At 51.9% G+C, this 16943-nt stretch overlaps 1 protein-coding gene across 1 annotated transcript in view; it reads left to right on the top strand.

Annotated features, from left to right (window-relative positions):
- PLXNA4 (plexin A4) overlaps positions 1-16943 on the top strand; it is a 424221-nt gene that overhangs the window by 323297 nt on the left and 83981 nt on the right. The window contains exons 6-9 of the mRNA XM_059171885.1: positions 6039-6162; positions 6872-7025; positions 8285-8384; positions 10790-10904. Of these exons, the coding sequence (XP_059027868.1) occupies positions 6039-6162; positions 6872-7025; positions 8285-8384; positions 10790-10904 (493 nt within the window). The remainder of the gene's footprint in view (positions 1-6038; positions 6163-6871; positions 7026-8284; positions 8385-10789; positions 10905-16943) is intronic.

The following is a 16943-nucleotide window of genomic DNA, read 5'->3' as shown; positions in this document are numbered from 1 at the left end:
TGAAGCTGTGTCAAAGGATTATTTAATACCAACCTGCAAAGGCAATGATCTCTCCAAGGGCTATTGCAGAAGGCCCACATACTCCCGAGGAACCCGTTAGAATCCCGTCTGCCTAGCAGACTCTGTGGTCTATGCTCTGGTCTTCCCCAACTCTCTGCCAGCAAGTTACCAGCCCCTGGTCCAGAGGGAAGAATCCCAGACGGGTTACTGGGTACAGGCGAGTTTTTCCATCTGTGGCTCAGCAGATGCACAGCAGGGGTTAAGGAAGCTCGCTTTCCCTCTCCTCACTCCTGCCTCCCCCTCCTCCCCACATCCATGTGTGTAACACCTGCGTTCATGACCAAAGGATGTGAAGTCAACGATGCCAGCAGCTTGTAGGAATTAGGAAAGTCCTGTGGTCCATATGAGGTCTGAGCATCCCTCCCAGTCTCCTGACTGGGCCCCTTGCAGACAGCCTGAGGGGCTGAGCTGCCTCTGAGGTTCAAGTGCAGACAGACACACCATACACCAGCACGCACCACACTCCTCCTGGCCGCACCGCCCTGCACCACGCCTGCTGGCCTGGAGACATGAACAGACATGAAAGGTCCAGGCTGTGGATAACGTGTAGCCTGCAGGCTGGCTCGGATCAACCCAAGTAACCCGTGAGTGCGCTTCGAGTAACAGCCAGCACCTCCTTGTTACTGACTGGATCACGGGGAAAATAGACTAGCCTCCTACCACTTGCCTCTGCTTCCTCCTCCTCCTCCTCCTCTCTCTCTCTCCCTCCATCTCCTGCCCTCTGTCCCTCCCCCTCCCTGCAATCCTGCTCTTCTCTCCACCTCCTCTTTCCTAACCTATCCTTACCCTTAAAAGAAATAAATAGGTCCAAACCATAGCTCTCTACTGACGAAGAGAAGCGAGAGACGGTCCCTGCTTCCCCTTCCTGTTGGGCACCTGCTAGGTGCAATTCTCTCCTCGGAAGCAGGGAACCTCCCTGCATCCCTTTTATGGCCACCTGAGGTTTGTGTTCAATATATCATTTGTTCGAGGCTTGCAGGGGTGAAAGGAAGGCAGGGTGAGCCTCGGACATGGCACCCAGGGCGGAGCTTGGCTCTCCCTGCAGACATGCTGGTGGGCCAGGACCACATGGTTGCCATGTAAGCCCACAAAGGTCCTTAGGCATTGTCTAGACTCCTACACCTGCTGGTTCCGTGAAGTCCTGTGCCCTCCTCCTGCGCCAGGGGGTGGGTCCGGGAGGCAGGGAACCCCACAGCCTTTGCTCGGGTTGGCTTTGGAGCTTTAGAGATGGCAAAAGGTTGTGAGTCCAGTTGCCGGTTCAGCGGCTGGTGACAAGGGAAATTGTAGTGTAGTCATGGCTTATCCAGAAACAGCCTAAATACTGAGGTCAAGGCCATGGACCCTAGAATTTCGACACAGCAGGGCTGGCCTGGCCCACGCCCTTCCTGCAGAAACCTCTTGCACGATCGCCTGCCTGGAAGGGTTCCTTTCCTCATCTAGCTCAACTTCTTCCAAGCTACGCAGATGTGTCTGCCCATTTCCTCGGGTTTTCCTGATGAGGACAAGGCCAACGGGACTGGCAAATCCAGTTTCTCCCCTCACCAGGGTTCCCAGATGTGTATACAGTGACCAAAGAGGTGTTAGAGTGAGCATTCCTCTTAGCCCTTCTGTAAAGATCATTTGGGAAACCCTACCCCCACCCCATGTTTTCAGTCTCCTCAAATTTCAAGCACAGCTCCCCACAATGGCACCCTTCAGCCCAGACCATGACTAACGTGACGGCTGGGGGTCAGCTGTGGGCAGAAGTCGGGAGACACTCTTGTGTCCAAGGTTGGTGGCCCCTGCTGGAGGGCCAGGGGATGGGCCAGCCCCCTGCCCACCCACCCCCGGCCTGGGGGCTCACCCAGGCCGCACTCGAAGCCCCAACTCCAAATTGGAAATTTGCTCGCCCAGCCGGTGGTCCTGGACGTTAATATTTCTATCACTGTCCCTAGGAATTAATTTCTAAAGAGCTTAATAACCACCTCTTCCCTCTCCCTCACCCCCTTCCTTCCTCCATTCCTCTCTTTTCCAATTTTCCACTTGGCTGGGAATTCTCCAGCAGCAAAAGTTCAGGCTTAGGGGAGGGCGGAGGTGGCCGCTTCATTAGAGAGGATAATCTCATTGGAACCACTGGCTTGAATAATAACCCCTCCAGGGGCCAGGCCTCTGTCCCCACGGCCTTTCAGTACCTCTGGACTGGGGCTGGAGGGTCCAACTGCAAAGAAAGCGGCATGAGGAAGGGCTGTAGGAGGAGGGGGACTGGGGCCACCCTCCAGTTCTGGGGGCCTGCCTGAGCTATCGGCTGGGGTCTGCTTCCTGCTGCCCCCTGCAGGTCTGTGTTGGGGGAGGGGTGGCGAGGGTGGTGGCATGGGTGACGGTCTGAAGATCCCAGGTCACCTGGAGTGTATTGTCGAACCTGCTTGGCAGATGGGTGAAGCAGGACCTTCCTCCAGCTCCAGGGTCCTCCCGCAGCCGAATAAGAGGAAATGCTGTAAGAAGCATCTGGAGACCCACTGAAGGAAACATCTAAGCCATCACCCCCGCACACCCCCCAAAAGTCATGCATGAATCCTTTGCACACTTGCCAGCTCTTGCCTGGGCTAATGAGAAATCACAGTCCTGGAAGAGTAGGGGGCCATTACCCTGACAGACCCGGTAAAGACTCAGAAGGGATCTGTCCTTCCCCTCCATTATCCTATCACATCTAAGGTCAGTGGTCTGTGCGTTAGGACATTTGCAGCCTCACCCTCATGGGCCCTGAGGGAAAGTAGAAATGTCAAAACATCCCTGACACTGACCTTAAACTTGACTTTCCACTAAGAGAGCTGAGTAGTCAATACCCTTTGACAGCTGGTAAGAAAGCAGAGCTCCAAGCAAACCAGACCACTCTTTCCCTTTTTCCTCCCTCCTGGCCTCTGGGGTCCCCCATCCCTCATTAGGAGGAAAACTGCTGGAACCATCTCTGTCTTTCTGTTTCTGGCTTGCCCCATGAGCCAGTCTGAAAATGCTTGCTTCTGTGTCAGCTGCAGTTCGGGAAGGCATGCATGAGGAAGGCAGAGCAGAGATGGGATCATAATACTGCTGGACGTTTATTGAAGGCTCATGGCCTGCGAGCTATGCCCTGTTCTAAATACTTCACTTATATAACCTCATTTCATTCTCCATAATAATCCTATGTGGTAGATGCTATTTTGTCCCCATTTTGTAGAAGAGAAAATTGAGGCATCAAGAGGTTAAGTAATTTGCCAAAAATTGCACGGTTAGATGGGGTGTTTCAGATTGTAAGCGACAGGTGGCTTTCTTGGTAAGACCTAACCTGCGGGAAGGGGATGACGAGTATTTGGTTCAGGGGCTCTCAAATTTGGGGAGCCATGGAAAGACGCAACTCCATGATCCTTGGAAGCAGCAAACCATGCAGGTAGGCCTCATCTTAAAATCCCTCCAGCCAAGTGCCTTTGGACCCCTGCAAGAGAGGTGGGGTCCTTTCTTCGTCATCTAGATTTCTATTTGGCAGGTTAAGTTTGGCCTGGATGCAGGTTCATTTTTCTCTCTTTGTAATTTAATCAAAGACATTTTTCAGACCTTCTGATTGCTCTTGGAAGTCAGAACTTCAAAGTTGGGGAGTCAGTGAATAATTTAAGCCCATACCAGCTCTCTGGGTCTACCGTTAATGGGAGTAATAACACTATTAATAGCGATGTCAGTGCAGACACCCTGGAAAAGTCCATAACATTAGCTTAATGGCTGGAGGTAATGAAGTCCTCACAGAGGAGCTAGCCTGGTAAATTAACTTCCAGGACTTTTAGGCAGATGCCCTCGTTGCCATGGTCTGCTAGAGCAGTCAGGGAGTGCCCAGGAGGTGACCACAATCGTGTCTGACCCTTCGCTCTCAGGATTCCTAGAAGGATCCTAGAGAAGTCACCAGTTGCAATGATATTCCGAGTGCATCCTTGTGGCAGGCAAAAATAGTGATTAGCCTGGAGATGAAGCTTGAAGGGAAATTTTGACATCGCCTCAAGCCACATGAAGAGAACATCAAGATGGTGGGGAGATGGGTTTAGTCTGTAGCAAGGTGGTCTGACCCTCGCTTTTCGGTCTCGAAGCTTTGGGGAGGTACAGCGCAGCGGTCACGGACAAAAGCTCCAGGGTTCATCTGTGTTCAAATACTGGTTCTCTCTGATTAGCTGGTGACTTTGGGCAAGTGACTTACCTACTCTTTCTTCAGTTTCCTGGTCTATAAAATGGGTTTTTCAGTGGTACTTGCCTCGCGACATTGTTGAGAGACGTTGACATGAACCATAAACCTCTTAAACTGTGGTGCCTACAAAGTGCTCCGTGGCCAGCAGCTGTGCGTGTATGACTCAGAATTGTTTTCTAGTTTCTTGTTACACACTCCGTTTACTCTGTGGTCATCCTTTCTGTCCCTGGGTCTCCTTGTCTGCATTTAGTCCACACTTTCGGTGAATTCTCCTTCATTTGCTGAATTCTCCCCTGACTCTCCACCGTTATGCTGTCCGTCCCCCTGAAGTCAAAGGTGTCTTCTTCCCCTGTGGTGTTCCGCTGTGCCCAGTCACTGCCAGAGTGGCTCAGGATGTCCTGGAGCCTCTCTTCCCTCATCTCTAGCGCCATGCTTCACCTGTCTGCTTCTCAAGGCGGATGCTCCCTCCCCAGTATCCACTCCCCATGCGGGCTCCTCAGGACATCCTGGCCTTTCTAGTTCGTACTTAACTCCTTGCCTGATGCTCATTCCTGTCCCTTCCAGTCCCCTACACCCTCCTTCCTCTGAACTCTGTTCTCTTTAACCAGAGCAGATCAGCCACTCAGGAATGATCTCCCGGCTGCCCCAGCTTACCCCAGCCTGTCTCTCTGAAGACCCTGCTTCCCTTGCCCCCACAGCAGAATCAGGGGTCCGCAATTTCCAAAGCACAGCAGCTCAGCGAAGGTCCGCATGCCCATGGTTTATCTGACTTGGATTAAATGCTACTCCCTAAAGCTCAGATAGGTGTGTGCAGGGAACTCCCACTGGAAGGCAGGGATGGCCTGACCCCGGAGCAGAGAGCTTAAGCACCTTCCCCATGCACGCTGTGCACATTTGGGTGAAGGGCTGTGATTCTCAGGTGTATGTAAGCCACATCACTTAGGCCTGTGAGTTCCCAGGTCACCCTGGATGGCGTCCACATGTGACACAGTGTACTTTGAGCGACACAGCTGCTAAGCATCCACTCTGCTCCTTTGATCCTTCCTTCCCTTCCTCCCCCCACCCGCATTTGTGTTCTGTCTGCTGGACAGGAGGTATACAGGAGATCTCAAAATAAGTTAGGCAGGGTCTCTTCTTTGGAACTCACACCTGGTAAGAGGTACCCATAATTATTGTATAGTCAGAGAAGTTCTAGATGATAAGAAACCCCCAGATGTCCTTCACTTTGCCTAGGCTGGTGGAGGGGAGAGATTGCAAGTGCATAATGGCAGACCCATGTCTGGAAGGGTAGGTGAAAGTTGGACAGAAGAAATGAGCAGGGAGGGTTGGTCTGGAGGGTGACACAAGGTGAGGAAATCTGCAAGAGTATATTGTATATATATTGCAAGAGCGATATATATATATATATATATATATATACATATATATATATATATATATATATATATATATATATATATATCGAGAGCAGTTCTCAGTTTACCTAAGTGGGGAGGAGGGCTGAGGATGAGTGGGGAGGTAGAGCAGTGACTCCGCTACTCTTTATGGGAAAGAGGAGTACTGGAGGGGTCTTTGGGATGACCCTCGAGTCTCTGCATTTGGCAACTAGGTATTAGACTTGCTAAATTCGGCCATGGTCGGGAGGACCAGGCTGGAGGAAGGAGGCAAAAAGGTCAGTCCTGGACATATTGAATTTGTTCATGTCCTGGGAGCTGCTGGCAGGGTCTGACCTCCGTCTCGGCCCCTTGCTGGAGGAAGCGGCCATCTCCTGAGTCACGCATCACTCTGTCCCTCCCAGGTGCACCCGGAAGGAGCGCTGTGCACGGTCCAGAGAGCCCCGCAGGTTTGCCTCTGAGATGAAGCAGTGCGTCCGGCTGACCGTCCATCCCAGCAACATCTCTGTTTCCCAGTACAATGTCCTGGTAAGGGCAGGGGGATGTGGGTCCAGGGACGCTGCAGAACCCTCTCCCCATGGAAGCCCACCAAGGCCTCTCGGGAGAGCTGGGCCCCACCTGACCAGCCTTGCTGCTCGAGAGCAGCGTTAGAGGATGCATCCCTGGAGATGGAAGAGGGGAACAGGCACAGGGATATGGGGCAAAGGCTTTCTGCACCATGGGTAGAAAGACAGGGAAAAGTGTGATACCAAGCAGGATCGAAAGGGTGACCAAGAGAGGGAGGGTGTTGGGAAGGACATCTTTGTCCATAAGATGGGAAGAACGTATGCAGAGGGGGAAAAGGGCAGGATGGCTCCCGTGGCCATGCATTGGGCGCTTGGTGGTTGGTTTGCCATTTTTCCAAAACTGGGGACAATCAGGAGGAGCTTAACCACAAGACCTCAGTCCTGCCAGCCTTTCTTTCTACAGACTCATCCCCTAAGCACTCCTGTTTCCTGGGGCCAAATCCATTCATATGTAATAAAGGTTCGTCTGTGTCTGTCCCTTTGCACCCCACCACTTTGCCTCTATGTCTTGTGAACAACTGGCTCTCTTCTCTATGTCAACATCGCCTCCTGTTTTCCCTCTTTCTTTCTCTCTGATCTCTCTTGCTCTCCCTCTTTCTTCCTTTTCTCCACGTCCTCCCTTCCCCCACTTCACTCTCTTCCTCTCTCTCCCCTTGCCCTGCTGTTCACAGCTGGTCCTAGAGACATACAATGTCCCGGAGCTGTCAGCTGGTGTCAACTGCACCTTTGAGGACCTGTCAGAGACGGACGGGCTGGTGGTGGGCAATCAGATCCAGTGCTACTCCCCAGCAGCCAAGGAGGTACCCCGGATAATCACCGAGAATGGTGAGTGGTCCCCGGAGGCAAAGCTGGGTGGCATGCCCTTCCCCCAGCCCTGATGAGAACTCGGGACAGGCATGGGGGCATTGAGGGAGCCCACAAACAGGGGAGAGCCAGGAGAGGGGTGCATTGGTGGGTATGATACGGAAGAAGGGGATGGAGTGTCTTTTTACTGCTCTTACAAATGGCTGTTGAAACCAGGTGTGCTTCCTGGAGGCAGTGTCATCCTAGGTGAGGAGAAGCTGCAAAGAGAATGGAGAGAGGGCAAGGCCAGGACAGCATCAGAATGTGCCAGCTGGGTTCAGAGGCAGTCCTGGAGCCTGAGCGGGCGAGCATGGAGGGGCCGTGGGGGAGGGGAAGCTGGTCAGGAGCAGGGGTGGGGGTGGCGATGCCAGGGCCCATCAGGCTCCTTACCCTGCCTGCACGGCTAGGTCTCTGATCTCGGGCCACTGCCTGCCATCCCCACCCTGCCGTGCCTTCCCAGAGCTGCAAGTTCATGGCCACCTGCACTGGGAGGAACGGGGGTGGAAAGAGGCCCAACACTGGGGAGGGACAGGCCCAGCCTGCGCAGATTGATTCCATGTTGGTGCTCCCATTTGGGCTTGTCACATTTGTTCCCCGCTGATTGATTAATGAGACTCTCGGGGAAGGCACAGAACAAGCCTGGAAGTGGGGGCCTGGGGTCAGGGCTGTGAATTAAACATGGGCTCCGGCTCCTCCCTGGTGCCAGCTGAGGACTGCAGGAACTGCCACCGGGATGGAGCCCTGAGCCCCCGCCCAGAGGTGGGGAGTGTCTCCTTACCGAGATGAGGAATGACCTTAGGCACGCACCACACGCACATTTACGCAAGACCTTGTGCGTGGCCTGCAGCAGTGTTACGAAGCAGTGTTACACATTCTTCCTGGTACCTAATCAGTGTGTGTGTGTGTGTGTGTGTGTGTGTGCGCGCGCGTGTAATTCTGAAAGTCTGGCCTGGGCACCCTGCATGGGAGCCTGTCACAGTGGGCAGACAGGAGAGAAGCTGCTGAGCATGGGAGGGGCGGGTGCCAGCAACACAGCGTGCACAGAGGAATGGACCAGAAGCGCCCTCTGCAGATGCTCTCAGGGCTGTCCTGGGACTGGGCCCAGCTGAATCAGAGTCCTGCCGGGGCTGAGAGCACCCCTGGAGGGCAGGCTCCCCCTTCCCAGGATGCATCACTCTCAGGGGGACCCTCACACAGAGTCTTGGGCTCCCGTTGAATTTGTGGTTGACTCCACCCCACAGGGGACCACCATGTCGTCCAGCTGCAGCTCAAGTCAAAGGAGACAGGCATGACCTTTGCCAGCACCAGCTTTGTCTTCTACAATTGCAGCGTCCACAATTCGTAAGTGGCCCCCAGCCTCATTCAGCTAGCTCCCTGTTCCCGGGGGTCAAGGTTCATCCAGAGATGGAAGGTGCCTGCACTTTTGGCAAGGAGTGGCCATCTAGAGGCCCTGTAGGGAGAAGGAGGCGAGAAAGGCCCCTCCTCTTGTACCCACAGTGTTAAGGGGAAGAGGCAGGAATGAGCAGAGTAAGAACCACTGGTGTAGGACCTCCGAATCCGTAGCCCACACATCTTCACTGGCATCAATCTGTCTAATCCGATGTGGTTCCCACCATCTGCAGAGGCAGACGGTGCCCCTCACCTGAAGAACAGAGGAGCCAGCACCCTGGATGACAAGAGGGGTCTGAGGAGGGAGAGGAGCCCCCATGGGTGTCTGGGCCAGGCACCAAAGGGTCAGCCCTCCCCAGTCCCCTGTGGGCTAGCTCAGTACTTGGACTACAGAGGATCAGGGTGGGGCCCAAAGGCACATGCTGGCGAACTCCAGCTGCAGCCCAGGCCCTGTCTGAAGCATCCACTACCCAAGGGAAGGCATGGGGACCAGAGTCTTGGACTCTGGAGTCAGACTAGCTGGAAACTTAACCATTCATGTCCCAGTGTCCTCTGTCCATGGGGGAAATTGTAGTCCTTCTTCCAAGAATGTCACCCAAATATTTCACCACTGACATGGCTGGGGCCCTTCTGGGCATAGCCCCAGTTGGCTAGTCGCTGCCCCTGGTCACTGCCTGTGCTCATCAGCCCAGCTTGGTGCACAAGACAGCTGTGAGGACTAGAAGAGCCACCACAAGCACAGCATTTAGAGCCACTGTCTGGGCATGGCTCATGGTTTTGCTGTTATTATATGATTATCTCCTCTCTAAAATGATGGAGTTGGACCAGACTGAGAAGGTACGAGCCAGAGAAACCTTTCTCCAACCAAAACTAGGTGTGGAAGCCCGATATACAAAACAGATGGAAGGAGGAGCTACTCTGGTTGAGGGTTGGGAAGGCCTGGGTCCGCCCTGTCCTGAAACCCCACGCATCTATCTCCTTGTCTCAACAAAACTCATGGAAACCCCAGGGTTCCATGGAACATCACTGGAAAACCAGAGGACCTGATCTCATAAAGCCCTGCTTGTTTTAAACGCTATTCTGTTTTCCTTTCCCTATAGAACAAGCTAGTTAACATAACCAAAGACACTTCTGGGCTCTGGGCTGGTGGAACGTTAGTCTACCTATCTGGTTATGGCAGATGTGAGTCCAGCGCTTGGCTATCTCTGGGGCTCCAAGGAAGAGGTAGTCAGGCCTTCCGGCCAAAAACAAGTTGCATCGATGCCAGAATTCTCTTCCTGATTCTTGCCACAGAGCTGCCCGTGGCTTTACCACGTGGTGGCCTTTTCCCTTGCTCCTCTTTTGTCCCTCTAGGAAAGCAGAGTAGACAGATAAAATTATGTGTGAGGTTTCCAGGCAGTCCAGAAAATAATTTTAAGCATCTACCAGATATAAGAAGTATCATTAGACAGGAAGGGTCAACAGTGAGTAGGACTCAGAGACCCAAGCTGTGCTTCCAGAAGTCATGGCCGTGTGACTAGTGGATGAACTGGGCAGTGAGTAAGTAAAATATGATACAGCAAGACCAGGATGGTCCCAGAGACATAAACAGAGTGGTTAATGGGATAACGGCCCAGGGTGACCAACTCTCCATTGGTCAAAGAAGGAAGAAGAGGGAAGGGTGAGGGAAGGGGAAGTGGTACCCCAGGGAGAAAGACAGCATGGGGAGAGCACAGCCTGTTCTCGGCTGAAGCAGCAAACACATGTGGAGACAGTGGGCCTGGACATCATAAAGGGCTCAGCCTGCAGGGCAAGGCATTTGGGTTTTACCCTCTGGAAGACAGGAACCATGCTGGGTTTTAAGCAGGAAGAAGCTCTTTCCATGTTACCTTTGTTTCTTGGGGGTGGAGTGTAGAAGCAGGATTGCTGGCTGTGTGGAGACCCACTGCACTGGGAGAGCAGCCTGGAACCTTCCTCTGCTGGGGCAGGTCCATGTGGTTCCTTGACAGTGAGATCCATGCGTCGACTGGAATTCAACCTCGATTTCTTTCTCAGCACTAAATGTGTGGGCCCTTCTACTCTAGACCTCATTGTCCCCTAGTTCAACACAAGAAGGCACCACCCTGTGGAGATGGAGTGCGGTGGATTAGGCCATTGGGGATCAACATTTTCACCTACCTGAGTGAGGGGGAGAAGGCCACAGAATCTGGGCATCCTGAGAACTTGAAGCTGAAAGGGACAGATTTTTATCAGATCTGCTCTTCCTGAGTGTTGGAAGGTGGTTTAAAAAATATTTAGCTAGACTCAGATGTCTTAGTCCCTCTGCTTTGGGTTCACCAAAGCTCTGTAATTTGTACCTGTTCCTCCTCTGTACACAGGTGCCTGTCCTGCGTTGAGAGCCCATACCGATGCCACTGGTGCAAATACCGGCACGTCTGTACCCATGACCCCAAGACTTGCTCCTTCCAGGAAGGCCGAGTCAAGCTGCCTGAGGTAGGTCTGGGCACTGAGCATGGTGAGTGCTTCTTGCCGTGAGCATGGGGCACAAGAAGCAGGCCTGCCCTTAAGAAGAGAAAACAAAGGTAAATCCTACAGGACTGACTTCCGCCCCAACCCTGACTCTTAAGAGACCACGACATGAAAGCAGTAAAGGTGCAAAGCCCTGCTCTGGGGCCAGTGGGCTCTGGGTCAGTCCTAGAGGGTCAGCTATAGGCAAAGGTACATTCTAGATCACTCTAGCCATGAAGACCCTCCACATGCCAGGTGAGTTCTGGAACAATTCCAGAGAGATGGGCTGGTATCTGTGTGTGTGATAGAAATAATTACAAGTACACAGCAAGACTATGTATAGACTCCTTGGCTGTCTCTCAGAGCATATCTGAGATCAAACTGGACAAGTTGAGTAACAGGGTGAGAGAAAGAAAGAAAGAAAGAGAGAAAGAAAGAAAGAAAGAAAGAAAGGTAGGTCAACTTATCAACCAGAGTGGTGGTTCTCCGCATGTGGTTCCCAGATCAGTGGCATCAGCATTACCTGTGAACTTGTTGGAAACTCAAAGTTAACCACCCCACCCCAGACCCACTGGATGAGAAACTCTGAGGCTGGGCTTGGTAGTTGGTGGTTCTATAGCATGGTCCCATTTGGGAATCACTAGAGTTGGCTAATGGCTAAGAAGCTGTGTTATTATTCTCGCCTAATCTTAACTCCTATCCTTCCTTTGGTTGTTGTTGTTTTGTTTCGTTTTGAGAGAAAGAAGGAGTGGGTGCACGGGAGGAGAGATGGGGGAGGGAGAGAGAATCTCAAGCAGACTCCCCGCTGAGTGCAGAGCCCAACAAGGGGCTGGATCTCATGACCCTGAGGTCATGACCTGAGCTGAAACCAAGAGTCGGATGCTTAACAGACTGAGCCTCCCCCACACCCATTCCCCACCCCTGAGCGCATCTATTCTTATCCTTAAACACTATTCATCATTATAATAGAAATACTCTATGCCTCTGTTGCTGCTTTTCTTAGGATGTGAATTTCTGGGCCAGGACCTCAAAGATAATGGGTTTAAAAATACTTTGGAAAAGTCTGCTGTTGTTCAGCCATTATGGTGCTTGTGTGACTCCATCCATTAGGCCAGTAGGACTGAACAGAGTGGTTGCTCTAGAAAGTGGGTATTTAAAATAGAAAGATACACACACACACACACACACACAGAGTGTTGGTTAGACCCCACTGACTGCGGGAACAGAGCTTCCAGCCTGGCCCACACTCTCTCCATCAACACTGGACCAAGACAGTTTCCAGCATCTTCACTCCCTTCCCCAGCCTTGGGTGTACCTTCCGGCCCCTTCCCATACCCAGGCGGGTGCCATGACTGTGTGGCAAACCCCACAGCTATGAGAGTTGAGCGTGGTCCTGGTGCAGGAAGCATGAAAGCTGTTTGGGGGACAGGAGGGGAACGGTGAGAACAGAGAGGCCCATCACAGTGCCCTTGTCCCCTTCTCCCTTACTTCTACTCCCGTGCGAACCCTGGCTTTGGCCAAACCCTTAATGGCAGGAGGAAGCTGTCTTGTGTCTGAGGCTGAAAGGGAAGAGGGTTGTACTTCTCACTACCAACACCCGCCGTGTGGGGCTCTGTCAGCCCACAGGGGCAGTGACTGATCTGTGCCTGGCCATGAGAAAACCCAAACTCTATATCCCACCTTCCTGGGCTCTGATGGCTGAGCAGGAGGTCTACAGGGAGATGGTGGACAGGATAATTGATTTTCGAGGTAAAGGCAAGGAGTGGTGAGGTGCTCACAGGGAGAAGATGGTCCTACTGAGGGCAGCACATGAGGAGGAAAGCAGAAAGAAATAAGAGAGGAACAAAGAGAAGGAAGAAGAGGCTATGGAAGTCTCCAGACGTAAAGCCCTCTCCCTCTAGGATAAGGTTTGTTAATGGCTAGAAATGGCTGTTCTTGATCACAAGCGACAAGAGATCGAGACTTAGATGGTCCCTTTATGGGGAGAAGGAGGAAGGAGATTACATGTTGGCTTTAAAAAGGAATGTGAAGCTAATTGTGTGCCGATCCTATTCCTCTTTAAGATGAAATGGATCTCAAGTTAGTAGGACAGACGTGGGTTTGACAGCAAAAGGCACACCATTGGCATGAAGACCCTGAAAAAATACTGTCCAGTCCCCTTAACCCTGAGCCTTTATCTTGAGGCATGTGGTCAGGAGAGGAAGGTCTGCTTCTCCTCCCACCCTGGACCAGGGGTCGAGGGCCCAGGAAGAAACATCTTACCTCATTCAGGAACCTGCAAGTTACTTGCTGGAGGCAGAAACAAAGAGGTTTTCAGCCTCTCTCCAGCTTTCCAGACTGGTGTGTCTGGCACGGGTTTCATGTGTGGAGAGGGCCAAGGATGAACCAGATGAAAGCAGAAACAATTGAGCCATCTGATGGATTTCAAAGGCCCCTAATCATTTAATTACCTTGAAGGAGGTTTTCAAATTTCTGCTTTTTCTTTCTTGTTTGCTCCTCTTGTCCCAAGTTTCTTTCTTTTAAATATATAAAAGAAGCTTGCATCTGCTGCTCAGAAAGAGGAAAAAAGAGCTAGGAGAGAATAAAACAAAAGCCTACCATGTTTCCCAGGGCACTTCAGGGATCCCTGTAGGAGGACGATGTCTCGGAGGGACCATGTTGCCAGCCAGGCACAGCCCCCAACCTACAAAGTTTGCCAGCGAGGCACACTGCCTCCAAGGGTCTGATGTCTGGGTTCCCAGGAAGGAGGCCTGGAGGAACGTGGCCCATGGAAGGTGATGATGAGCTGACCTACCACGGCCACTCTTAGACACTGTCCATTTCCCCTGAGGTCTGTTATGGTGAGCAGGGCAGGCCATTAGAGTGAGAGGCTCCCAGGGAACTTGAAATACCATGCCTCCCTCATCATCACTGAGTGGAAGTCACTTTTGCTCTTCTTTTTCCTGGATGTTTATTTAGTCTAAGAAAGGGAGGCTCTGAGGCTGTGTCTCTGGTCCAAGTTTGGGGACTGCTTTCTTCCCACCTCAATACTGGGGCCATTTTGAGTATAACACAGAGAAGAATCCAGACAAGACCACTTCATGATGGTCATGGTTGTGGCATCTTCCTGGGGTATGCACCAAAGGGGAAAGAAGTAATAAATAGTTGTGGGCTCTTGACTGGTCCAGCCATCTGGGGTCATGGAAGGAGGCCATTGTGCTCAGAGCTTGAGAAGAAAGCCCCTGGATGCTAATGGAATTAAGGTGACTACTTTTTTATGTTGTTATTTTGTTCTCTATATTTTTGTTTCTAGGGAGAGAGTAGCAGGAATAAGGCATAAAGAAAGAAAAGCAGACATTTGAAAGGTGATTTTATAGAAGCCCCCAGACACAAGGGTTCCCTCCACCTGCCAGGGGAAGAGTCTGGTAGTCCAAGCTTCCCCTGGGGGTCACATTTCATCCTCCATTACCCAGTTCCTGAGCTTTTCCCATATGGAGGCATTGCGAGAGCTTCCAAGGTGCCTAAGACATCTGTAGTCTGCATTTAGAGTTGGGTGAAATGGAACCATTGGTCTCCATGATCTCTAATGTTCTCTAATAGTAAGTGGAAGGAAGCTGGAAAGCACCAAGGGGCGGTCCATGCCCAAGAAGTGGTCTTGGACAATGAGTGCTCAGGTCCAGGCGGTGGTTTCCTGTCCCAGCTACCAGGGTGACTGCTGCTTAGCCTCAGGGCAGGAGGCTCCCCTGGACATCCAGGCCCTGACTCATCCCCATAGGGAAAAAGGGCGAGTCAGGCCCAGAGGTTCTTCTGGAAGTCTCCAGGCTTTCATTGCCTTTCAACATCTGAGTTTGGGGACGCAGAGAGTGTCCTTTTGTCAGTCAAGAGGGAGACTGCCAGGGGGCTCTGCATTGCCCCAGCACCATCTTGTATCCCCAGGAAGGCTTTCATCCCTGTGTCTTCCCGTTTCAACCCTGGCTTTGTTGACTGTCGCCAGAGATGTTGAATTACCTCTTTCCCTCCACCCCGAACAAAGAGTGCATTCAGGTGAAGTTATTGGTCTGGAACAGAGCACTGGTCGATCATTGTTGTAATTATATTAATGACAAGTATTCTAGTGTAATTACAATTCTTAGAAATAGAATGCCCAATAAACATACGTTGTTTGTAGTAACTATATTCCAGTTACAAGGAACGATTTTGTTTCCACTAATGATGGCATCACAATCACAAGGCTGGGTCTTTAGATCAGCTGCCAGATCCTGGGTACCAAAGAGAAACGAGAGAGGAAGGTGAGGAAGGCCAATGTGAGGTGAGTCTTCTGCTCTCGGCCCAGTTCTCCCAGAGTCGGGAGAGATTCCTTCTTTCCAATGGAATAGCCTTTCCTGGCGACAGCTGTTAACGGGGACACATCCCCACCTCTACCAGGTGGGAAGGGGCTCTGGTCCCTGAATGGCTTTGGAATCCCCAGGCTCCATGGCAGGAGCCCCCTTCAGGCCCACACACTAATAAAGGTGATCCACAAGGAAGAAAGGTGAACTTGCATGGAAAAGAAAATCCACTAACAAGAATTTATCCTCCATAGACGATTTTACTGTTATCTCTCATCTAAACTAAAAAGCAAAATCAGCTGCTGAAGCTGTTCCCTGGGCATCAGACCAGATGGGCTTTGCTAGGAAGGCCCACGGTGCACGGGCTTGGAGAGAAAGCTCCTACAGGCCCGCTTTGCTAGAAGTTCAAACAGCATCTCCTCCAGGGAGCAGGCATATGATCAGAAGAGGCAAAATGAATTCTATCTGATTTCCAAAACAGTGCTGGAAAGGTTCTTCCCATATTCCCTCCCACCCCCACGCCCCAGACATGCATCTGTAGACAACATGGGAATCATAATGTCTGCCAGCCCCCATGGTCAGTCTTCTCCAAGAACAAAGAGCCAGCAGGGTGGGCAGGGTCCAAGCCCCTGGACTGAGACCGGGCAACCCAAAGGCATTTACCCCCCACGGGACTCTGGAGGGAAATCGGGTCAACTACCTTGTCAGTGATTCTGGCAAGAAGAACCCTTCCTGGGGCCCGACCCAAGGGAACAAAACCACCCTTGCCATGCCCTTCACCCTCCTTTGAGAAAACAAAGCCAAACGTAGCCAAAGAACTTGCTTCTAACCCGCGCGCCACCCCCCACTCCAGGTCTCCATTTCCGGACTGCTGTGTCTCCAGACAATTGCACTTTCCATCAATCTCGTCTGCCCCACCCCCCCTTGAGGTTATGGGTATTTCCTTTCTGTATTATTACGTTGCTCTCTCCATAAACCAGCCCATCGTAGATCACACTAATGGCATTATAAACTTGGGCAACAGCAAGAAAATATATGGCGCGTTAGATTTTTGTATTGCACGCCACAGGTCTGGGAAGGTGAGTGTAAATTTAGGAGGGAGGGTTGGTTAGGGCTAGGGCTGGCTTCTTTGGAATTGATGGGGGCCGAGGTAACATTGTGGCTAGAGCTGTGCCCCGCAAATCATTTATTCCTTTGCTGCCCCTAGGTGCCACCCCTGCCCCGTGCTCCCCTAGAGCTTCACAGTTCCCCAGTGTTGCTGTAACAACCAGAGAGTTAGGGCCCTCATCATGTACGCACACCAGGGGCTGTAAATCCACAGACCTCCCGCCCCCTTCCCCAGGCAGCACCAGCCCTAAGGGCAGTGTTTTCTCTCTCAGCTCAGCAGCACGCTTTGTGTCCTTGTTCAATTATTTAAATACGCATTAAAACCTCTCTATAAAGCCGCCACTGGTAGGCTGGACACTGCGGATGGAAAGGCCTCTTTTTGCTTTCAAACTTTGACATGATGTTCCTGCTCCCTGGAATTAGCAGTGCTCTCTTTACTTCTACGTGCATTTCAGGGAAAACCAAAAACATGCGTGGGGCTGGGCAGTTGACCTGGGGCCCCCCTGCAGCCAGCACCTGAAAGCCAGGACGTTCAAGATTTCCTTGCATCGCAAACCACTGCCACTCTCAACCCGCACTTCTTACGACTGCAGAGTGTCGCCATAGGCAG

This window comes from Mustela lutreola, chromosome 4 (genome assembly GCF_030435805.1).
Source record: "Mustela lutreola isolate mMusLut2 chromosome 4, mMusLut2.pri, whole genome shotgun sequence".
NCBI classification, from domain to species: domain Eukaryota; kingdom Metazoa; phylum Chordata; class Mammalia; order Carnivora; family Mustelidae; genus Mustela; species Mustela lutreola.
Note: the sequence above shows the minus strand (reverse complement) of the source record. Positions and strands in the feature narration are given on the sequence as shown.